Genomic DNA, 23,668 nt, shown 5'->3' with positions numbered 1-23,668 from the left:
GGCTGCTGCATAAACTAGTTTGCTCTGAAGCCCTCCTTCCTGAGCTAAGACAAAAATGTGTGAGCTGGAGGCTAAAAAACTGTGAGCTAGCTCACACTAACTCAGTTTAGAAGGAACACTGGTCTCATCTCCTGCAGGGGGAGTTTAGGACTGCGGAGAGAGTCCGCCCACGTAAAGGCACTCAGGAGGTTTAGCCCGGCGACGAGCCTGTGCATATTTACTTGGCGTGCCACCGGCTTTCCTTCCAAGCCTGCAGCTCGCCCCTTGCCCTGCAGTCCCACTCAGTTCATTGGCTGCGTAAAGTAAACGGCAGACGCTTCGCCGCCATTCAGCTGCAAAAGTGAACTTTTGGTAACTTTGCACCGCTGCGGGACCCCCGAGGCTCGGCTTCCCCGGAACAGCGAGAGGGGGCGCAGCAGCAGAAGGAGAAGCAGCCGCCTGACGAAGGCCCTGGCGGCTTCCCACGGTTTTGTCCCGGCTGAGCGAGGGCGCGCCCGGCCCAGGTGCCCTTCGGACCCTCCCCGCGCCGGGTGGAGTCGCTTCGCGGGCGCGCTCCCCGGGCGGCGTCTCCAGTTTCTGCTCTGCGCCTCGGCGGCGGCACCTGCCTTGCTCTGCGGCTCCAGGCCACGGCGACCGGGGCCCCTCGCTGCACCCGCCGGCGCTGAAGCTGAAGCGCGCCCTGGCATGGAGAGGCAGGTCGGTGCCTGGGCGCGTTTGGAGAGGGGTCCCTTTGGAGAGGAGCGGGCGCTGGGGAAGGCAGCCAATGGCTGGGGGGTTTCGCCAATGGCGGGTGGATTTCTACAGGGGAGGACGCCCAGCCGCCTCCCCCCTCACGTAGGGTTGCCAAGCTCCCGGTGTGTGTGTGTGGGGAGGGAGGGTGGAGATCAATGTTCCCTCTAAGCTGCGGAGCCTTGTGAGCAAAAATTCTACTTTGTGAGCCACTGGCATTAAAGTGGCGAGCGAGCAGTTTGGCTACTGCATAAATTACTTTGCTCTGGAGCCCTCCTTCCTGAGCTGAGACAAAAATGGGTGAGCCGGAGGCTAAGAAACGGTGAGCTAGCTCACACTAACTCAGCTTAGAGGGAACACTGGTGGAGATCTCCCGGAATTACACTTGTTCGCCCTACGACGGAGATCGGTGCCCCTGGAGAAAAATGGCTGCTTTGGAGGGTCGACTCTACACCATACCCTCGGCTTTAGTTGAAATCCCCTCCCCAAATTCCTTTCTCGACACGCTTCATTCCCAAATAGCCAGGAATTTCTCAAGTGGGAGGTGGCAACTCTGCTCTCACTGTGGTTTTTTTTTTGGGGGGGAGACAGTCTCACATTTTCAGGTCCCCCCCCCCTATGAAGGTGCGTTCAGTTCGGAGTCTGTCTTGGGCAGTCGGCGCGTGCCTGGTTCGGCCCCAGCCGCTTCCATTCAGAAGGGTCCCAATTGCCAGGAAGCTCCATCAGGCCTAGTTTACTTGTGAGTAGCTGCGGTGGCTCAAGTGGTTAAGACGCTGAACTGCAGCCTGTGGAAGGTCGGAAGTTCAGCAGTTCGAGACCCAGGTGCCGCATGACGGAGTGAGCTCCCGTCTCTGGCCCCAGCACCTGCCAACCTAGCAGTTCGAAAGCAAGAAATTGCAAGTAGATAAATAGGGACCACTTCGGTGGGAAGGTAACAGCGTTCCGTGCGCCTTGGGGCTTAGTCATGCCGGCCACATGACCACGGAAACGTCTTCGGACAGCGCTGGCTCTTCAGCTTTGAAACAGAGATGAGCACCGCAACCCTAGAGTCGGATTCGACTGGCTTTCGAGCAAGGGAACCTTTTTAGACATGCCTAGGTTTGCCCTGTGACCTCAGTGTGACGGGGCCTCCTACAAGTAACATCTCTGCTACAACAGACGTTCTAGTGAGGCCTCGTGAAGTCCTAAAGAGCTGGGTGCGATTTTCTCAGGAGTAAAACACTTGCCGCCTTGCTCTGTCCTGGGCTTAGGGAAGCCGGCATCTTAATTTCCCCTACTTGGAGACAACTGCGTGGCATTGGGGGGGGGGATTTTGGCTTCCTAGTCAAGAAGGGCCCCCTCCGCCTGCAGGGAACAGGTGGGAAGGCAGTCCCTTAACAACTTTAAAAATTAACAGCTGGGTGGGGTTTGGCATTAGAGAACTTTGTGTGAAGTTGGGGGATGAACAGATTTTAAAATATGCACCTTTGTTCCTTTCATGTCCGCCTTCTTAACCGGAGGCTGGAAGGTAGTCTCTGACATTCTGATTTTTCCTGGTCTGATCCAAAAAAAGTAGCCAGTAAGTTGCTCTTTCCTTTCCCCCTTTCCTTTGCTGATCACCCCAACTGACCCCTTCCTGGTGACGTACCCCCCTCTCCCTTCAGGGGTTTACATTGTTAGCTGGCCAGTCGGCTTTTCACCCCCCCTGGCCTGTTGCCTGTGCCTTTAAGCGCTGCCCCTGCTCAGAAGCTCAATGAAAATACCACATTGCATTGGAATAACCCTCCAGCACATTAACACTTCATAGGCGTTCTCAGTAACCCTTATGAATAGATATGATCAAATGATCCTTATGCAGCAAGTAGCTAAGCGGGACTAAATAATACTGAGAAGAGCAGTTTCGCTTCGGCTGCCGATGAGTTAAATATCAGAGTGGCATCAGAACGGGAAACCTCCCCATTCAGGCTGTCAACCTGACCCCCCCCCCCTTCTCACTGGGCAAGTAACTCGGCTTAGATTCTTTGTTCCCCTCCCCAACCAATGTTCCCTCTAAGCTGTGGAGTCTTGTGAGCAAAAATTATATTTTGTGAGCCACTGGCATCAAAGTTGTGAGCGAGTGACTTGGCTACTGCATCAATTAGTTTGCTCTGGAGCCCTCCTTCCTGAGCTAAGACAAAAATGTGTGAGCCAGAGGCTAAAAACTGTGAGCTAGCTCTCACTAACTCAGCTTAGAGGGAACACTGGCCCCAACCCAGTCTCCGATTCACTTGGAAGTAACTCCCATGGTGTTCAGTGAGGGTCATTTCCAGGTAAGGGAGCAGATGTAGCAAAGGAAGACCTTCCTGTTATGGCATGAGAGTGTTGTTTGAGATTCCTGGCCCGGTTGCAGTTTTGAGTTGGTTTTGTTTGAGCATGTGGAGTAGGCACGGACAGGGACCCCATAGATCCAGAGAGCCAGTTTGGTGTAGTAGTTAGGAGCATGGACTCTAATCTGGAGAAACGGATTTGATTCCCCATTCCTCTACATCAAGCTAGCTGGGTGACCTTGGGCCAGGCACAGTTCTCCCAGAGCTCTCTCAGTCCCACCTACCTCACAGGCAGGCCCGTGGCCAGGATTTTTTTAGTTGGGGGGCATTTAATTTCTTAGGGGGCACTGGCTCCATCTCTACTCGGGGGCCCTGGGCTGGCTGGGAAATCACGGGGCCTTGCCAGTAAGTTGGGGGAAGGCCTGGCCCCAAGTTGCCCCCACTGTAGCTAGAGGCCTGCTCACAGGGTGTCTGTTGTGGGGAGAGGAAGGGGAGGCGATTGTAAGCCGCTCCGAGACTCCTTTGGGTAGTGAAGGTAAAGGTAAAGGTTCCCTTGCTCGAAAGCCAGTTGAGTCCGACTCTAGGGTTGCGGTGCTCATCTCCGTTTCCAAGCCGAAGAGCCAGCGCTGTCCGAAGACGTTTCCGTGGTCATGTGGCCGGCATGACTAAACACCAAGGTGCACGGAACGCTGTTACCTTCCCACTGAAGTGGTACCTATTTATCTACTTGCAATTTCTTGCTTTCAAACTGCTAGGCTGGAAGGAGCTGGAACTAGAGATGGGAGCTCACTCCGTCATGCGGCAACTTGGGTCTTGAACTGCTGAACTAGCGACCTTCCACAGCCTGCAGTTCAGCGTCTCAACCACTTGAGCCACCGCAGCTTCGGGTAGTGAAGGGTGGGGCATAAAAACCAACTCTTCTTCTTCTTCTTTTGCCATTTCTGACCTAAGAGAAGAAGCGGCTGCTGGATCAGGCCAGTGGTCATCTACATCTTGGACTATGGCAGGCAGCCTTTAGAGGAACAGCGGACAGAACACAGAGGCCAAGGCCTCCCCCCCCCCCCCCCGGGTTTCCTCCGAACACTGCCTAGGCAGACAATGATTCCTTTTAGTCTAGTAGCTAGGCTTGCCAACCTTGGCTTGGGAAAGCCCTAGAAGCCTGGGGAGGGGGTGGGACCTCTGCAGGGGCACAGGGCCGTAGACGACGTAGGGGAAATGATCTCTGTAGTCTGGAGATCAGTTCTAACTCTAGGAGATCTCCAGGCCCCACCTGGAGGTTGGCAGGCCTCCTTTACCCAGGAGGAAAGGCTGAAGAGCCTGGGACTTTCAGTGCAGAAGGGACATGACTGTGATGAAGCCACGCACGGGGTGGCAGAGAGTTAACAAACAGAACTTTTCCTCCCTCTCCCAAAATAGTAGAACTCGGTCATCAGGTGAAGGTGGTGGGCAGGAGATTCAGGACGGACAAAGAGGAAATACTGCTTGACACAGCGAGTCGTTGAAATGGGGGATTCGCGGCCAGAGGATGGAGGGATGGCCTCAGGAAGAGACAGCCTTAAAAGGGGATTAGAGCGACTCAGGGAGGAGGAGAGTTCAATCAATGCCTCCTAGCCCTGGTGGCTGAGGGGAACCTCCACACTCAGAAGCACTAAGCCCCTGAATCCCAGAGCCAGGAGGCAACGTCAGGGGAAGGCCTCACTGTGTGAGATAAGAGGCTGGACGAGATGGACCCCCGGTCTCTTCCAGCAGGGCTCTTCGGATGTTCTTAGGAAGGGCTCGGCCTCTCTGCCCTGCAGTGTTCCCTCTAAGCTGAGTTAGTGTGAGCTAACTCACAGTTTTTCAGCCTCCAGCTCACACATTTTTGTCTTAGCGCAGGAAGGATGGCTCCAGAGCAAACTAATTCATGCAGTAGCCAAATTGCTTGCTCACAACTTTAATGCCAGTAGCTCACAAAGTAGGATATTTGCTCACAAGACTCCAGAGCTTAGAGGGAACATTGCTGCCCTGTTGTTGGCCCTTCAGAGGAACTGGTTGGCCTCTGTGTGAGACAGGAGGCTGGACTGGATGGACCCTCACTGGTCTGACCCAGCAGGGCTTATGTACTAGTAGCTGCTGGCGGACACCCCCCCCCAGAATGTGTCTGATCCCCTTTTAAAGCCATCTAGACATGGGGCCATAAAATAGGCTGCCTGCTCCTTTCCCCCATTGTTGTCGCAGCTTGTTCCACAGCAGCTCCTTCTCTGGCTTTGCTGCACTTTCTGTTTTCCTAACCTGGGTGGGATGTGTTATCAGGTGCAGCCCAGGCCGTGCCCAGACCTGCTGGCTGAGAATTCAAAGGGTGTTTCCCGCTGGATTGCTGCGGCGTTCAGTACAGCCCAGAGCCTTGCAGGCTAGAGAGCGTGTCTCAGCAGGTGCAGGTTGTAAATAATTTCCAAAGGTTCAGTAACTGGCGTGGTTGACACAAAGGCAGTCAGGTGTGGGCCTATATGGCACTGAATGCTAAAGCACCCCAAGAGGCCTACTGTAGAAAACAGGCACTGCAGGGAGAAAACTAGACTAAAGTCATTCTCGGTGAGAAGCTAGTTTTCTGGGTTCAAGGGGGAAAAAATTATGTGTCTGGAGCAATGTTCCCTCTAAGCTGTGGAGTCTTGTGAGCAAAACTTCTACTTTGTGAGCTACTGGCGTTAAAGTGGTGAGTGGGCGATTTGGCTACTGCATAAATTAGTTTGCTCTGGAGCCACGTCTCCTGTGCTAAGACAAAAATGTGTGAGCCGGAGGCTAAAAGACTGTGAGCTAGCTCACACTAACTCAGCTTAGAGGGAACACTGGTCTGGAATAGCATTTGGTTACATGACCTGTGCTTGGAAATGGTACAGCCCTGATTGATCAGCTTGGTAAGAACTAGGGAACAGTCTCCGGTCAGATTTAGACGAATTGAACCCCCACACGTGGAGTTGTGGGGGTTAGCTTGTTCGTTTGACTTTTGCTATCAAGTCACCGCCAATCGCCCTGACCTGGATGGCCCAGGCAAGCCCGATCTCATCAGATCTCGGAAGCTAACCAGGCTTAGCCCTGGCTAGTATTTGGATGGGGGACCTCCAGTGAATACCAGGGCTGGGACGCAGAGGCAAGCAATCAAGCCACCTCTCTGAAAAATGTCCACGCCCCAAGCAGGGGTTGCCAGAAGTCACCATGACTTCCAGGCATGCAAGTGCACACACACAGATACCCCCCCCCCCAAAAAAGTCACAGCCAATTCATGGCAGCCCCATAGGGTTTTCAAGGCAAGATATGTTCAGCGGTGGTTTGCCATTGCCTGCCTCTGCCTAGCAACCCTGGGCTTCCTCGGTGGTCTCCCACCCAAGTACTAACCAGGGCCGATCCTGCTTAGCTTCTGAGATCTGACAAGACTGGGCTAGTCTGGGCCATCCAGATCAGGGCACGTGGGCCAGCCCAGTCATTGCTGTTTTCTGTTGTTTACCTGTGATCAGACCCTTGTCGAGCCAAGAATGCCACTGGGCGTCCTGTGCCGGTTCTCGTTTTAAAATTCCATTCTGGTTCCGTTTGTGAACGAGGGCGGGCGGGGGGGGGCAAAACTAGGAGCCCAGCACCTGATGGTGAAGATAAAAATTACATAGTTCAACACCATTTTGCAAAACATTGACTTCATTATTTCTCATCAGCAACATCATAAGAGGAGCCAATGTTGGGTCAGGCCAACGGCCCATCCAGTCCAACACTCTGTCACACAGTAGCCAAAAATACCGGGTGCCATCAGGAGGTCCAGCAGTGGGGCCTGGACATTAGCAGCCCTCCCACTGTTGCCCTCCCCCCAAGCACCAAGAATACAGAGCATCCCTTGCCCCAGACTGAGAGTTCCCATCTATATATTGTGGCTAAGAGCCACTGATGGACCTCTGCTCCATATGCTTATCTAATTCCCTCTTGAAGCCGTCCAGGTTTGTAGCGCCTGCCACCACTTCCTGTGGCAGTGAGTTCCATGTGTTCATCACTCTTTGGGTGAAGAAGGACTTCCTGACTCTGCATTAGCATCTGCATCCAATCGGCCGATGACTAACATATCCTTTATTCGTTTGTTTGAAGGAAGCGGGTGCTTCAAGGATGCTTGAGGATTATTCGGTATTTCTTGGACAGGTCACATAATATCGGTCCCTAGGGTCACCACCAGCTCCAAGCTGGGAAATCCCTGGAGAGTTTGGGGGTGGAGCCTGAGGAGGGCAGGGTTTGGGGAAGGGAGGGGCTTCAACGGGCTATAAGGCCACAGAGTCCACCTTCACCTGGAGATCTCCGGCCACCACCTGGTGATTGGCAGTGCTGTCATCCCCAGTCATACAGGTTGAAGGGGAGTGTATGTGAAAAAGCAACAGGTACTGAAACCATCTCCACCTGCTAGTTTTTGCTCCAGTTCTTAGAAGTCACCCCGTCTGGTGCCCCGGGCTTGGGTGGTGAAAGCTGTTAGGTATGAAAACGCCAAAAAAACACTTCTTACAAATGCAATGTGAAACAGCGTAGTTCTGTCTTTCTCAATCTGTTGCATCATTAGAGCTCAGAACTTAGGCTGTGCTGTGCCTTCCAAACTGGTTGCCACTAGCTGAAGGGTAACTTTGTTCCGGTTTGCAGGAGGTTTTTTTTGGTGACTGGGTGCTGTTGAATATGCCGCTACCTCACTTTGCTGCCCTTAAACACGCTATGCACTCTCGGGCTTAGCCCCCCCCCCACAAATCTGCATTATGGGAGGGGGAAAATAAGACTGGCCTACCTTACAGGGCTGTGGTAAAGATAAAGTGCGCAAAGATTAGCCAGAAGCGGAACATTGCTATTGGTGTGGGGCCAGCGGACAGAGAAACAGAGAGGTCATCTGGGTGTTGTGTCTTGGAGACAGGGAGGAATCTTCAACACCTTTGTCAGACCTGAGCTGTGAGGCAACTAAACTGACTCTGCCCACACACCTTTTAAACACCATTCCTGAATTGTTTTCTTTACTCTTTTCGTAATTGCTCGGCTCGACATTTTCTTTTTCATCCCTTCCTGCTTCCAAAATGAAGAGGAAAAGGAGAAAAGAGCTGCCGCGAAAGGCCAAACTAGACGTCATTTCATTCACAGACAAAGCCGGCCATTTAAACATGCTGCAAGGGCCCGATCCTCAGCAGGCTTGGAGCACAGCGAGAACAGGGGCTGTTGTCTCCCCCCCACCACCACACACACACACATGCTGAAAGCACCCATGGCCACTGTCATCTCTAGTCTGGCCCTAAGAGGCTGCGTTGATGGGCTGGGCCTGGTTTGAACCGGGCTTCTCTCTTCTGTCCGAAGCGGCTCTCCGAGACCTTGGGCAGAGAAGGGCTTTTCCCATCCTGAACCCCCTTTAAGGGAAGATGCCTGGGATCAAATTCAGGGTCTTCCAGATGCAAATAGGGTCCCCTGAACACTGAACCCTGTCAGGTATGGGACACACGGCCACACGATTTCGATTGGGCCATAAGCTTATCTGACGGGGAATTAGACACATTTCCCCCACTATAACGAATCAGCTTAACATTGCTAACCTACCTCGTAAGGTTGTCGTCAGGATAAAATGGGGGGGATGATGTAAGCCGCTGTGAGTCCCCATTGGGGAGAAGAGGGAGGTCTAAATGAAGCGATGAAGTGGTTGGAGGCAGGTAACTAGGTGGTAGGGCACGCCAGGTTTGGTTTCAGGGAGAAGGTAAGACCATAAGAGAAGCCAATGTTGGATCAGGCCAAAGGCCCATTCAGTCCAACACTCTGGGTGCGTTCAGACGGGGCATTTGCAACGGAATAGGTGCCGGTTGCAATCGGTGAATTTACCGGCGTTCACACGTAGAACATCTGCCTTCCGTCTCTAACCGTTGCAAAGCCCTTTAAACCGTTGTACTCTGCCACTAGGTCCCCAAGTGGTGGTATCCTGAGTACAACAGTTGTAATCGGTTTACCCCCCGTCTGATCGCTCTCCACCGGTGTCTAGCTACTTCCGTTTGGAAGCCCGAGGCTTCCGATTTTCGCCCACCATTTTTTTTTTAGGTTGCCGATATGCGCTTGGGCGAAGCTTCGCCCCGGCGTTTGTTTAAAAAAGAAAAGAAAAGGGCCTTAGTTTAGCGTTTCGGAGGAGTCCAGGACTTCAGGGAGGCCAGTTTGGGCTTTAAACTTAAGTCCTTACCTTTAAACTTTAAATGTAATACGGGGTGTTTTGAGCATGCGCAAAGATCGCCATTCTGTGGATGGCTGCCTATGCACATGCTCAAACTGAGTTAAACAAAAAAAAAACGCCGACGGCCGCACCATGTGAACGGGCATACAGCGATGGGCTCCGCTGTGAGGGAGGTAAGTGTGATCGCGTTTCCAACCGGTACAGTTTATGCTGGCCGAAACGCCCCGTCTGAATGCACCCTCTGTGTCACACAGGGGCCAAAAATACCAGGGGCTATCAGGAGGTCCACCAAGTGGGGCCAGGACACTAGATTCTAAGGGACGCTAAGATTTTGTTTAGAGCACCTAGAGCACTTAATATGTTTTCTGTAATTTTTGTAATTTTGTAACAATGGTTTTTATGGTTTTAACTGTTTTATCTGTTGGCGTATGCTTAATTGTGAGCCGCCCTGAGCCTGCATTGCGGGAAGGCTATAAATTGAAATTATAAATATAAATAAATAAATAAGAGACACTCGTGTCTAAGGCAGGGGTGGCCAAACTTGCTTAATGTAAGAGCCACGTAGAATGAATGTCAGACGTTTGAGAGCCTCAAGACATGAACAAATATTACACGCGTGTTTTTATTGAAAAATAGGCAGATTTGCCACCCCCCCCACCCCCACCTCAAGCCTATCCAGGGTGGGGAACACTGTCTGGGGAAGGGAAGACCGATCGGGGAAGCCTGCCTCCCCTTCGCTTCCCCACCTGCCCTTCCGGGAGCCGCAAAATACGTGTGAAAGAGCCGCATGTGGCTTCCGAACCACAGTTTGGCCACCCCTGGTCTAACAGAAGAGGTGAGAGAGGGTGGTAAAATTACGCGCAGTGTGGAAAAAGCGCAGGGGATTTTGTCTCCCTCCTCCAAGCCAGGCCATTCCTCTAGCCTTCTTCTGGGTACTTTGCGATCTTCTCCCAAGAAGGGAACAAGCGCTCAGGATCCTCCAAGCAGCGCAGAGGGACTCGGTGTCCCGTGGCCCAGGAGGCACCGCCTGCGACTGCTCCTCTGCAAAGGGCCCCGGATGTAATTTTATGCTGTGTTCGTATCACACTGTAGGCATATTGGAAACTAGAAGAAGAAGAAGAGATTGGATTTATACCCCGCCCTTCACTACCCAAGGGCGTCTCAGAGTGGCTTATAAACTCCTTTCCCTTCCCCTCCCCACAACAGACACCCTGTGAGGTAGGTGAGGCTGAGAGAACTCTTGACAGAAACGGCTCTTTTTCAAGAACAGCTCTTATCAGAACTACGGCTTGCCCAAGGTCATCCGGCAGCTGCAAGTGGAGGCGTGGGGAATCAAACCCAGTTCTCCCAGATTAGAGTCCGCGCACTTAACCACGACACCAAACTGGCTCTCCCACTACACCAAACGAAGCATCCGAGTGAAGATTCTCACACCCGGAGGGCTCAAAAGTATTATTCCTGCCCCGGGATCCCAAAGAACCTTAATCCAGGATTTCCGCTGAAAGATACTGGATGAGTGATTCCATAGGCATATGCAGGGCTTCTTGAGGAAGAATAAATCTTTTCATGCGGGCCCCGCAGGGAGAACAGATCTAGCAGGCGGTGAGCTTTGGAAAGCCGCCTAACCGGTTGGGCTGCTTTTTCATGGAGCGCACAACGCGCTGTGACCTTTGCTTCTCCACAGTCTGAGGGAGGAGGAAGGTCTCCCGCATCGCCTTTGAGAGCCTGTTCGGCGTAGTGGTCAGGAGCGCAGACTCTAATCTGGGAGAACAGGGTTTGATTCCCCACTCCTCCACAGGCAGCTGCTGTTGGGACCTTGGGTCGCTCGCAAGTTACCTCGGAGCTTTTCTCTAAAGAGCAGTTCTCAAGAGAGCTCTCTCAGCCCCACCTGCCCTGTCTCTTGTGGGGAGGGGAAGGGGATTGTAAGCCGCTTCTTTGGTGGAAGAGCTTCATCTCCTGTGAATTGCAACAATACTCCAGGCTTGGATACAGAGATGTCCCTGTCTTGATGAGTTCCCTGCTAATTTAGGGAAGCTGCTGTCTCATCCTGGGCCCCTCTGTCTGTAGCCTCAGGCCGTTGCAGTCCCGGTCCAGCAGCTCCAAATGCCATTGCTGTTTTTTTTCTTGCCAGGAGGTTTCCAGTCCTGTGACTCTTGAATACAGGAACTGCTTAGGGCCTTATTAGGGTTGCTAGATCCAGATTGGGAAACTCCTGGAGATTTGGTGGTGGAACCCGGGGAGGACAGGGACCTCAGTGGGGTACAGTGCCATAGTAGGGTTGCCAGGTCTGGGTTGGAAAATACCTGGAGACTTTGGGGGTAGATCCGGGAGAGGGCGGGGCTTGGGGAGGGGAGGGGCCTCAGCAGGGTACAGTGCCACAGAGTCCACCCTTCAAACAGCCATTTTCTCCAGATTTTCTCGAGGGGAAGCTGATCTCTGTCGGCTGGAGTTCAGTTGTCAAAGTGGGAGATCTCCAGGCCCCACCTGGAGGCTGGCAACCCTATGCCATGCAGTCTACCCTCCAGACCATCCATTTTCTCCAGGGGAACTGATCTCAATCAAATCAATCAATTTATTTAGCTCACATGACCAATGGCCTCAAGCACAGACTACAACTGATCTCCGTAGTCTGGAGCTGAGCTGTAATTCCAGGGGATCCCCAGGTCCCACCTGGAGGCTGGCATCCCGACGGGCCTCCCATGGCGGTATATTCTTTCTTGTCTCCATGTTGGAAAGCGGAGTCCGTCACGCCTTCTTTCCCTCGGTTCCCTTTCTAGGCTCCCGGAAGCCGTCCGTAGCTCTGTCATGTCCCAGCGGCATTCCGACACCTCCTTGGCGGACGAGGCCCTTCTGCTGGGGCGCCGGCTTACCTCCGAGTTACGGATCAGCACCGCTGCGGTGCCCCCACAGGGAGAGCAGAGCGCCATGGCAGCCCTGGATAACCCCACCTTTTCAGATGACCTCTCCCCGTCTCCCACCGGGCCACGCCGGATCGTCCTCAGCACCGAGAGCCCGGTGGTAGCTCTGAAGGTGGGCACCCAGCAGCTCATCCCCAAAAGCCTGGCGGAGTCTCCCCGAGCCAAGCCCCCCTCCCGGCACCAGAGCTTCTCAGCCGTGGCCCTGACCAAAGAGACCCCCCGATGCGACCCCAAGCGCTTGTCGGCCCCCAGCATTTCTTTCGAGGAGCTGGAGGAGGAGCTGGGCGGGGGGACGCTGAAACGCAACCTCCGCAACATGTCCTACCGGGCGGCCATGAAGGGCTTCGGGAATGCGGAAGCGCCGGAGACGCCCAAATTCAGCGCCACCCTGAAGCCGCTCTCGGAAGAAGCCAACGGACAAAAAGCCCGGAGCCCTGCCAGAAATAAGGTAGGCCCTTGAAAGGGACCGAGTCTCGAGCATTTAGGCAGAGCCGGGCAAACTCAGCCCTGACCCGGATAGCTCAGGCTAGCCTGATCATGCTAGAAGGGCTTTACGGATCTGCCAGTTAGCATCTCCTGGTTGTCCCCAGCCCCGGGGATGTCCATCTTGCCTTGACTAGGGCCAGGGACTTTTCCACCAGTGCCTGTAAGACTGAGCTCTTCCACCAGGCTTTTAGCTGAGGCGGCTGGCATCCTCCCCTCTCTCTTGGGCCTCCCCTTCAGCGGGTCAGATTTATGTTTACCATCTAGGAACCCCAATCTGAAACCCCTCGTCTTTTGAGGCACTGATTAACACAAAGGAATGTTGTTGTATTTTTAATCTGATGTATTTTAATTGTTTTTAAGCTTTTGTATATGGGAATTGATGGAACCCAGCCTGAGCCTGCTATGTGGGGAGGGTGGGACACAAACCCAGGGGTCATTTCGTAGAAAAAGAGGTGCAGGAGCTCATTAGCATAACTTATTTGCCACACCCCCTGACATCACCGGCAACACCCACCGCTCAGGCTCCACTGGACTGTTTTAGATTGCTAGCTATTGGGGGTGGGGAACGTGCAGCTCTGTCCTCACAGAGGAGGGTGAGCTTGTACCTGAATAAAACCTGGTCTTAAAGGTGCCACTGGACTGTTATGGACCAGGGGGTAGGGTGGGGGCTCTGCAGCTTACCAGGCTGCTTCTTTCTCTGACTGGGGGCTGCTGGGAGCAGGGGGTGGGGCTTGTTGCATGTGCCCGCCCTCTGGGCTCTTTACTGCCGGAGCTCCGCTCCTGTGCGCTCATGCAGGAAATGACCCCTGCACAAACCTAATAAAAACAAATAAATAAGCAGGGTCAGCCCTGGTCAGTCTTTGGAAGGAAGTCCACCAAGGAATACCAGGGTCATGAAGCAGAGGCAGGCAATGGCAAATCGCCTCTGAACGTCTCTTGCCTTGAAATGAGGTATAAAATTGCAGGGGCCAAGTATGTCCACCCTACAGATGAAGTCTGGCTGCTGGGAAACAGAGACATCGAATATTTGTGCTTGTTTTGGAGGGTTTGGGTATTAAGGAGCTTTTCCAAAAAACCCTCTAAGCTGCTGAACTATTTGGAAATCTTTGGTTTGAAAAGAGCTTTGCAATTAGTTTTGGATTTTCTGTCTTCGGAATAACATGTTGTTGTCCGCAAGCTCTCATCTGTAAACATTGCCGTGAATTGGGGAAAAAAACTGGATTAAAAAGGGAGAGTCTGGTTTTAGTTCACTAACGGCAAAACAGCCATACTGATTTAAAAAAAAATAATAATAAGGTGAGAAGAATTTGGACATTTTGGATGTGACAAATCCCAAAAGAATGGCAAATGTGAAGGTTTCTGTTTATGGAGTTTTGACTGGATAAATCTGCCTCCCAAAGATTCAAAGGAGTGGGGAATCTGTGCCGTTTATGTAATTCTTCTAAAGCGGGCGGTGTTTGTTAATAGTGTCTCGATCCTTACGCCTTTGCAAAAAGCAAAAGACGGCCATTGCACTGACAATTTTGGAAGGTGTTACATCATGCCCAGTGTTTCTTAATGCGACATGATGTGCCAGGTGTAGGTCTGGGAAGGGTGCCCAGAGCGATGTGTGCCTCACCTTGTAAGTCCAGGTAACTGTAGATCAAGACGGGCAGCCATGTTAGTCTGTCTGCAGCAGTAGAAAAGAGCGGGAATCCAGGAGCACCTTAAAGACTAACAAAATTTGTGGCAGGGGAGGAGCTTTCGTGAGTCACTCCTCTCTTCTTCGGAACAAGAGCAAGAGTCTAGTGGCACCTTAAAGACGAACAAAATCTGTGGCAGTGTATTTGAAGGGCTGTCACATAGAGGACGGTGCGGAGTTGTTTTCTGTTGCCCCAGAAGGTCGGACCAGATCCAAGAGTCTAGTGGCACCTAACAAGACTAACAACATTTGTGGCCGTGTACTTGAAGGGCTGTCATATAGAGGATGGTGCAGCGTTGTTTTCTGTTAAGGTCGGACCAGAACCAACGGGTTGAAATAAAATCAGAAGAGTTTTTGGCTAAACATTAGGAAGAACTTCCTGACAGAGTGGTTCCTCAGTGGAACAGGCTTCCTCGGGAGGTGGGGGGGCTCTCCTTCTTCAGAGGTTTTTAAGCAGAGGCTGGATGGCCATCCGACGGCAATGCTGATTCTGTGAACTTAGGCAGATCAGGAGAGGGAGGGAGGGTTGCCAAACCTTTTTTTGTCTGCGGCGGGGGGCTCCCGGTCTTCTGCGCGCGTGCCACATGCACATCACCTGGATGTGACGTGATGACACCGGGCACGCTGGGGGCGGGGCCACAGCCATTTTAGGGGAAAACATAGAGTTTTCCCCTCAAATGGCTGTGGCCCCGCCCCCAGCGTTCCCGGCATCATCACGTCACATCCGGGTGACGTGCACGCCGGGGTGGGGTTTCCCCCGGGGCCCGATTCCGCAGCGGCGGAAATCGGGCCTCCAAAGCGGGGGGAAATCCGTCCCCCAGGGGGATTTGGCAGCCCTAGAGGGAGGGCAGGAAGGGTTGCCTCAGTGCTTAGTTCCTTTGGCCCTTTTTTACATGCCCAGGGAAATGCTGATCGCCACTTTGGGGTCAGGAAGCCATTTTTCTCCAGGCCTGTTTGGCCGGGGATCCTGGAGGGTTTTTTGTCATCTTCTGGGCATGGAGCAGGGGTCACTGGGTGTGTGTGTGGGGGGGAGTATTTATGCATTTCCTGCCTTGTGCAGGGGGTTGGACTAGATGACCATTGGTGGTCCCTTCCAGCTCGATGATTCTATGATCCTGCACAATTAAAAGGGAGACAAGGCGCACAGTTTGCCTTTCCTCCTGTGTTGTGTGCACACGTTCGGACTAGCATCCCCATCCTAGGATATCTGGAGCTGCTTGCTGAAGGAGGCCCGCTTAAGGGCATCTGGACTTAATTATCATGCTTGGGCCATGATGTGCAGCCAGGGAAGGGTCAGAGGTCCAAGCCTGTGTCGGAACATCATCGCTTAACCCTGTGGAGTGAGGGAACTGGTGGTGGTGCTTTGCGATGGGGGCAGGGGCTGGCTCTGGAGCGTGTTTGGAAAGGGGTGAGTTAACAGACTGTTTGAGGATCACTTTGGGATTTCAGCGAATGAAGCTTAGGAAGCGAGTGGGGAGGCAGAGAGACGACAGCACCATTGGAGACCCGGAGACCTCGCAACTGGGTTTTCCTGGAAACATGTAAAGAGGCGGAAAGGATGCTGTGGGTTAGAGTCCAAGGGCTCGTCCTTGAGGGAAGATGGAGCCCAGCTGATTTGGGTTTTTGTTTTTGAGCTGCTGTTCAGAACGTTGACTATGGGGAGGCGCTTTCCAAAGAAGAAGAAGAAGAAGAGATTGGATTTATACCCCGCCCTTCACTTGGCGTCTCAGAGCGGCTTACAAACTCCTTTCCCTTCCCCTCCCCACAGCAGACACCCTGTGAGGTGGGTGGGGCTGAGAGAAGCTCTGACAGAAACGGCTCTTTTTCAAGGACAGCTGTGCCAGAGCTTGTGACTGACCCAGGGTCACACCAGCAGGTGCAAGTGGAGGAGTGGGGAATCAAACCCGGTTCTCCCAGATTAGAGTCTGCACACTTAATCACTACACCAAACTGGCTCTCTGTGAAGGTGTAGCGGTTGGTGCAGGATCGCCCTGTCAGCTCAGGCCTTGACTCCAGGGAGTGGTGGAGTACAGTTGCCCACGGAGCCAGCCGAGTGCAAACGGGCCACATCATTGGCTCTGTGCCTGGCCGAGACGGGCTCAGGTGTGTCTCTGTCTCCAAGGGCTCCTTGGGCGATAACGTTCAGGCCCTTGGGGACCGAGGTCCACTTAAGATCAAGCTGAATCACTCTGGGGGAACATTTCCTTCTTGGGAACTGAAAGCAAACCTATGAACCAGTTGCCAGGCATGGGTCGTGCCTTGGGAGAACACCAGCGTGGTGAAGTGGTTAAGAGCAGCGGACTCTCATCTGGAGAACTGGATTCGATCCCGCGCTCTTCCACATGAAGCCAGCTGGGGGACCTTGGGTCAGTCCCAGCTCTCTCGGAGCTCTCCCATAAACGCTAAAAGGAGCTAGTACTTTAGGCAGCCAGGTGATCTTTGGTGATCTCCTGGCTGTACCGTACACAATGCTATGCGATAACTATTAATTATTTTTTGCACCTTGCGTTCATTTTATTTATTTGCCATCAAGTTACAACTGACTTTTGGTGTACACGTGGGGTTTTCAAGGCAAGAGATGAACAGAGGTGGTTGGCCATTGTCTACCTCTGCAGAAGGAGCTGCGGTGGCTCAAGTGGGTAAGACGCTGAACTGCAGGCTGTGGAAGGTCAGTAGTTCAGCAGTTCGAGACCCGGGTGCCGCATGATGGAGTGAGCTCCCGTCTCTAGTTCCAGCTCCTGCCAACCTAGCAGTTCGAAAGCAAGAAATTGCAAGTAGATAAATAGGGACCACTTCAGTGGGAAGGTAACAGCGTTCCGTGTGCCTTGGTGTTTAGTCATGCCAGCCACATGACCATGGAAACGTCTTCGGACAGTGCTGGCTCTTCGGCTTGGAAACGGAGATGAGCACCGCAACCCTAGAGTCGGACTCGACTGGCTTTCGAGCAAGGGAACCTTTACCTTTACCTCTGCAGAGCATCCCTGGACTTCCTTGGGGGTCTGACCAGGGCTGACCCTGCTTAGCTTCCAAGACCCGATGAGTAGAAAAGAGCAACTGAATGTCCTGGAAGGTTAAAATATTCCCCCACTGGTTTTTGGTTCTTGTACCGTCAAGATCTGACAAGACGGGCTAGCCCGGGCCATCCGGTTCAAGGCCTTGCATTCATGGCTTCCTTTAATTTCCCAGCATGAGGTAAGACCTTAAATGGGCTCTCCTTTCTTGTGTCTCTCCTCTGCATGCGCACCTATTTGGGACTATGTTGGGCAGGGGAACTGGGTTCAGATCCCTGGAGAGAAAGGGCTTCCCCGGTGAACTTGGGCAGACTACAGTCCCAGCTCAGCCTAGCCGTGGCTGGGGGACAGAGCATCTGCTCGGCCTGCAGAAGGTCCTGGCTTCGATTCCTGGCATCTCCCATTGTTTAAAAAAAAGTTGCAGGTCTTTGGAAAGACTTCTTTCTCCTGAGCTTGCTGGAGAGTCACTGCAGGTTCAGAACACCACTGATGGATCAAAGTCTGATCCTGAGGCATCTTCTCCTTTGTTGGTTTTGGAATATTTCTGGCCTGCCTGCTTTCATGTCTGTGTACACAGCCCTGAGTATTATGTACAGCAGAGTCATAGAACACTAAAACAAATATTAATGCATCATCCGACTGAACAAGTCTGAAAGCATCTTCAACATAAATCTAAGGTACTCCTGTTCCAGCCAATATACACACTGCTGGGAACAGGGGAACAGTAAAAGCTTTGTAAAGCACAGGTTTTTTTACTGATTTATAGAGGGCCTGTGGTAGGGTTACCAACCTCCAGATGGTGGCTGGAGATCTTCTGTTATTACAGCTGATCTCCAGGCGACAGCAATCAGTTCACCTGGTGAACAGGGCTATTTTTGGGCAGGAACGCACAGGAACGGAGTTCCGGCTGGCTCCCGAGCTGGCCACGCCCAGCAGGAACTCATTAGCATAATAGGCCACACCCAACAGCAGGAACTCATTAGTATTGGCTACATTAGGGGTGTGTGGCCTAACATGCAAAGGAGTTCCTGCTACAAAAAAGGCCCTGGGTTTGGACAACAAACAAGGTAAACAGAACAAGAAGCAAAAGGTGGGTGTGGCTGGATGAGCACACTTCTGGTAACATGGGGGTGGCGGCCTAATGTGCTAATGAGCTGTGCTGTCAGGTTTGTGGCCTAATATGCGAATGAGTTTCTGCTCTTGGGTGTGGCCTATTATGCTAATGAGTTGCTGCTGGGCTTTTTCTACAACAAGAGCCCTGCTGGTGAAGATGGCCGCTTTGGAATGTAGACTCTGTAGCATTACATCTGTTGGAATACTTGCAAGTTGTCAACGCTTTGCCCGCGATAGAGTCAAACTGATGTTGTGTGTAAACAGGATGTGACCTAGCTAAGTTGTAACCACTTAGAAGTAGAGAACGTTTCCTGGGTTAGAGTGGGTGGTATTTAGTGACAAAATTGTCTTGTCATTGGCTGATTAATATATTGGTTTGAAGGTGTGCTTTTGGTCACCTGCGCATTTGTTTGGTGTTTTATGGCAGCATTTCCTGCCTTTTGTTCTGCGAGTTGTGAGCAGAGACGGACTCGTCCTTGGCCATGTAACTGTTAAGATGTGGCCCCTGGACTCGCCGGTGTGACAGGACAGCAGCAAGAACTAGAAAGCTAGAATGCATTTTCTCCCACTGGTTTTTGGTTCTTGTACCGTCAAGATCTGACAAGACGGGCTAGCCCGGGCCATCCGGTTCAAGGCCTTGCATTCATGGCTTCCTTTAATTTCCCAGCATGAGGTAAGACCTTAAATGGGCTCTCCTTTCTTGTGTCTCTCCTCTGCATGCGCACCTATTTGGGACTATGTTGGGCAGGGGAACTGGGTTCAGATCCCTGGAGAGAAAGGGCTTCCCCGGTGAACTTGGGCAGACTACAGTCCCAGCTCAGCCTAGCCGTGGCTGGGGGACAGAGCATCTGCTCGGCCTGCAGAAGGTCCTGGCTTCGATTCCTGGCATCTCCCATTGTTTAAAAAAAAGTTGCAGGTCTTTGGAAAGACTTCTTTCTCCTGAGCTTGCTGGAGAGTCACTGCAGGTTCAGAACACCACTGATGGATCAAAGTCTGATCCTGAGGCATCTTCTCCTTTGTTGGTTTTGGAATATTTCTGGCCTGCCTGCTTTCATGTCTGTGTACACAGCCCTGAGTATTATGTACAGCAGAGTCATAGAACACTAAAACAAATATGAATGCATCATCCGACTGAACAAGTCTGAAAGCATCTTCAACATAAATCTAAGGTACTCCTGTTCCAGCCAATATACACACTGCTGGGAACAGGGGAACAGTAAAAGCTTTGTAAAGCACAGGTTTTTTTACTGATTTATAGAGGGCCTGTGGTAGGGTTACCAACCTCCAGATGGTGGCTGGAGATCTTCTGTTATTACAGCTGATCTCCAGGCGACAGCAATCAGTTCACCTGGTGAACAGGGCTATTTTTGGGCAGGAACGCACAGGAACGGAGTTCCGGCTGGCTCCCGAGCTGGCCACGCCCAGCAGGAACTCATTAGCATAATAGGCCACACCCAACAGCAGGAACTCATTCGGACTGGCTACATCAGGGGTGTGTGGCCTAACATGCAAAGGAGTTCCTGCTACAAAAAACGCCCTGGGTTTTGACAACAAACAAGGTAAACAGAATAAGAAGCGAAAGGTGGGTGTGGCTGGATGACCACACTTCTAGTAACATGGGGGTGTGGCCTAAAGTGCTAATGAGCTGTGCTGTCAGGGGTGTGGCCTAATATGCTAATGAGTTTCTGCTGTTGGGTGTGGCCTGTTATGTTAATGAGTTCCTGCTGGGCTTTTTCTACAAAAAGAGCCCTGCCAGTGGTGAAGATGGCCACTTTGGAATGTAGACTCTATAGCATTATATCTGTTGGAATATTTGCAAGTTGTCAACACTTTGGCCACGATAGAGTCAAACTGATGTTGTGTGTAAACAGGATGTGACCTAGCTAAGTTGTAGCCACTTAGAAGTAGAGAAAGTTTCCTGGGTTAGAGTGGGTGGTATTTAGTGACAGAATTGATCTTTAGTCTTGTCATTGGCTGATTAATATATTGGTTTGAAGATGTGCTTTTGGTCACCTGCGCATGTGTTTGATGTTTTATGGCAGCATTTCCTGCCTTTGTTCTGAGAGTTGTGAGCAGAGACGGACTTGCCGTCTCTCGTCCTTGGCCATGTGACTGTTAAGATGTGGCCCCTGGGGTCATGAAGAGTCGGACTCGACTGTGCGACTGAACAACAACAAGAACTAGAAAGCTAGAATGCATTTTCTTATTTATCACCAACTGGATACCCCCCTCCCTTTTCTAGATAAAGGTTACTTTTACTTTAAAGCTCAAACACACATAGCTGTGGCTCTCCTTTATTTACCTTGCTCAGTTAACACAACAATATCCCAGTGAAGTCCCTCCCCACCCCAAACCTCACCTTCCTCAGGCTCCACCTCCCAAGTCTCCAGGTATTTCTCTCTAGCCCCTCTAGCCAGTCTGGAGTAGTGGTTAAGTGTGCGGCCTCTAATCTGGGAGAACCGGGTTTGATCCCCCACTCCTCCACTTGCACCTGCTGGATGACCTTGGGCAAGCCGTAGTTCTGATAAGCTGTCTTGGAAAAAGAGCCGTTTCTGTCGGCGCTCTCTCAGCCCCGCCTACCTCACAGGGTGCGACTCCGAGTGAAGGGTGGGGTATAAATCCAATCTCTTCTTCTTCTTCTTCTTCTTTTGCCTTCTGTTTACAGAGCGGCAGCCTTCCCTTCCCTGGTGGCTCAAGTCGCTTCCCTCCTCCAGGTTCCCCCTTCAAACCCACTTTGTCACCCCAGCCGTTCTTGAAGTGTCCAGTGCCACGGCCTGACATTTTGGTCCCCAGCCTTCACTACGGACGACTAGGACCATATTTAAGATCAATGACAAAAAGTCGTTAAAGAAATCATAATGGACTTTGGGATGTGGAAGGGTATAGTACAGCCTGATCTTGTCAGATATTGGAAGCGAAAACGGGTCAGTACTTGGCTGTAGAAAAGAGCAAGAGTCCAGGAACACCGTAAAGACTAGCAAAATTTGTGGCAGGGTAGGGGGCTTTCGTGAGCCACGGCTCACGTCTTCAGAGAGGGATTGTAGTGGATTTTTTTTATTCTCAGTCCCTTTGGTATAATGTTAAGTCTTCTGCATTTGGTGAGAAAGATGATGTCTGTTTGTACTTATGCCGGCAAAATGCAGCCCGGCAGCAGCTTGTGTGAAATTGACACGTACCATCGGGGGCAAAAGGGAAGAGCGAGGGTGAAGCAGCGCTTGTGGGAAATCCGTGCAAGAGTCTGGTGGCACCTTAGGTGACGAACAAAATTTGTGGCAGGGAATGAGCTTTCGTGAGTCACTGCTTCAGATACTTCATTACTTGGCTGGAAGACCACCAGGGAAGACTGCAGAGGAAGGCTATGGCAAACCTCCTCTGCTTAATCACTTGCCTTGAAACCCTCAACGGGGTCACCGTAGTCTGTGATTTGATAACACTTTACACACACAATTTTTTTAAAAGGCAAATGCAGGGACAGTGTTTTATTGGGGACGGGTAGTAATGGGTGAGCACCTCTGTGCTCGGCCTGAAATGACTCTTCATTTTGCCAGGCATCCTTGTCAAACGCTCAAAAATTCAGGTGTGTGTGAGTCTTCCGGGTGTTCACAGATTTTTGCCGCAGATAATTGCTGCTTCCTTGTCCCTTCCCTGAAGGGAAACATGCCCCACTATTGTGTAGTAAGTCAAACAGCCTGTAGCTTAGCGGCCTCTTCTAAATTCGCCTTTCGTCTCTAAAACTGACGCCTCTCCTGGTGCTCTACTTTGGCTGAAATCTGTGGCTCTCCAGAGAAACGTCTTAGTGGGAAAATACAAAATAAATTCCCCTTGCCGTGAGCTGGCTTTCGCTGCGACGTAACTCTGCATGATCTGCGGTTGTTTTCCTCAGGCCAAATCCGGATGATCTTTCTTTTTTTACCCCCCCCCCTCATGATGATATTAGTACGCGGGTCAGAAGTGGCCGCGGGGAGGAGCGAGGCTTGGTAAATCATTAAGGAGTAACAGCCGGATGCAAAGGGGTTTGGCCACCAAGCCGGCCTGTTCAGACTGGATTTGTGTCTCCCTCTTGGAGGCTCTTTAACAAACATGTTTTGCTTCAGCCGCAGGACAAGGAAACAATTTTTAAAAAAATTATTGGACATGTGTATCCTGCCCTCCCCGCAAGCAGGCTCCAGGCGGGTCCCATCAATATTAATATAGTTTACAGTAACAATTTAAACCAGTTTAAAACAACAAATTAAAACAGTACAGAAGTCATAAAATACCGTGCAAGATCTAATCGGATGTCTCAGCAGTTAAGATGGGACGGGAGTGTGGGATTCCCAGGTGGCTGTTTGAATCCAGGACACCGATGGGAGGCCAACCAGAAGGGGGGGGGGGAGCCTGGCGGAAGAGCTCCGTCTTGCAGGCCCTGCGAAATTGTAGTAAAAAACAACAACAATGCTCGAGGCTGAAACTGGGGGCCATGAAGGGACAACCGGAAATGTTGAGCACTGCCTGAAAAACTTGCTCACATTCCTTCCTGAGTAAATAATAACAATCATGTTAACTGGAGAGGGTTCCAAAGGGAACCACTGTTTTGATTTGCAAGTCCCCGTTTCAGACATGGAGCTTTCCCCCTGCTCTGGATGTAACTGCATTTGGGGAGGGGCTACGGCTCCGTGGCAGAACATCTGCTTGGCGTGCAGAAGGTCCCAGGTCCGGTCCCTGGCATCTCCACTTAAAAGGATCAGGTTATAGGCGGTGTGAAAGACTTCTGCCTGAGACCGGGAGAGCCGCTTGCTGGTCTCAGTAGACTGTGTGCAGGTAGAGCCAATGTGGCGTAGTAGTTAAGGGTGCTGGACTAGTTTCTGGGAGATCCAGGTTCAAATCCCCACCAGTGCCATGGAAGCTCGCTGGGTGACCTTGGGCCAGTCACACTCTCAGAAGAACCTGCTTCGCAGGGTTGTTGTGCAGATAAAATGGAGGAGATGAGAATGATGTCAGCCATTTTGGGTCCCCATTGGAGAGAAAGGCAAGGGTACACATGAATTAAATAAAGTAAATAAATAAATAGGCAGTACTGACATTGACGGACCACTGGTCTGATTCGGCATAGGACTGCTTCATCTGTGTGTTTGTCTTTTAAACAAATTTGATAGCGCTGTTGCTATTAAAATGACATGAGCATAGCGTAATAACAATACGCGCGCATTATTACCAAACGCATGCGCATGAAGCCGCCTTTTGTTAAGTCCGATCCCGTGGTCTGCCAAGGTGGATCT

The 23,668-nt window shown here is 51.7% G+C and overlaps 1 protein-coding gene across 1 annotated transcript in view; it reads left to right on the top strand.

Moving 5' to 3' along the window:
* Positions 1–596: 596 nt before the first annotated feature.
* Positions 597–23,668, top strand: part of ARHGEF16 (Rho guanine nucleotide exchange factor 16) — a gene marked incomplete at its 3' end in the record, with an annotated part of 39,587 nt that continues 16,515 nt past the window's right edge. The window contains exons 1-2 of the mRNA XM_015411097.1: positions 597–696; positions 11,979–12,567. Coding sequence (XP_015266583.1) covers positions 12,007–12,567 — 561 coding nt within the window. The remainder of the gene's footprint in view (positions 697–11,978; positions 12,568–23,668) is intronic.

This window comes from Gekko japonicus, unplaced genomic scaffold (assembly GCF_001447785.1).
Source record: "Gekko japonicus isolate JY-2015 unplaced genomic scaffold, Gekko_japonicus_V1.1 scaffold411, whole genome shotgun sequence".
In the NCBI taxonomy this organism is placed as follows: Eukaryota; Metazoa; Chordata; class Lepidosauria; order Squamata; family Gekkonidae; genus Gekko; species Gekko japonicus.
Note: the sequence above shows the minus strand (reverse complement) of the source record. Positions and strands in the feature narration are given on the sequence as shown.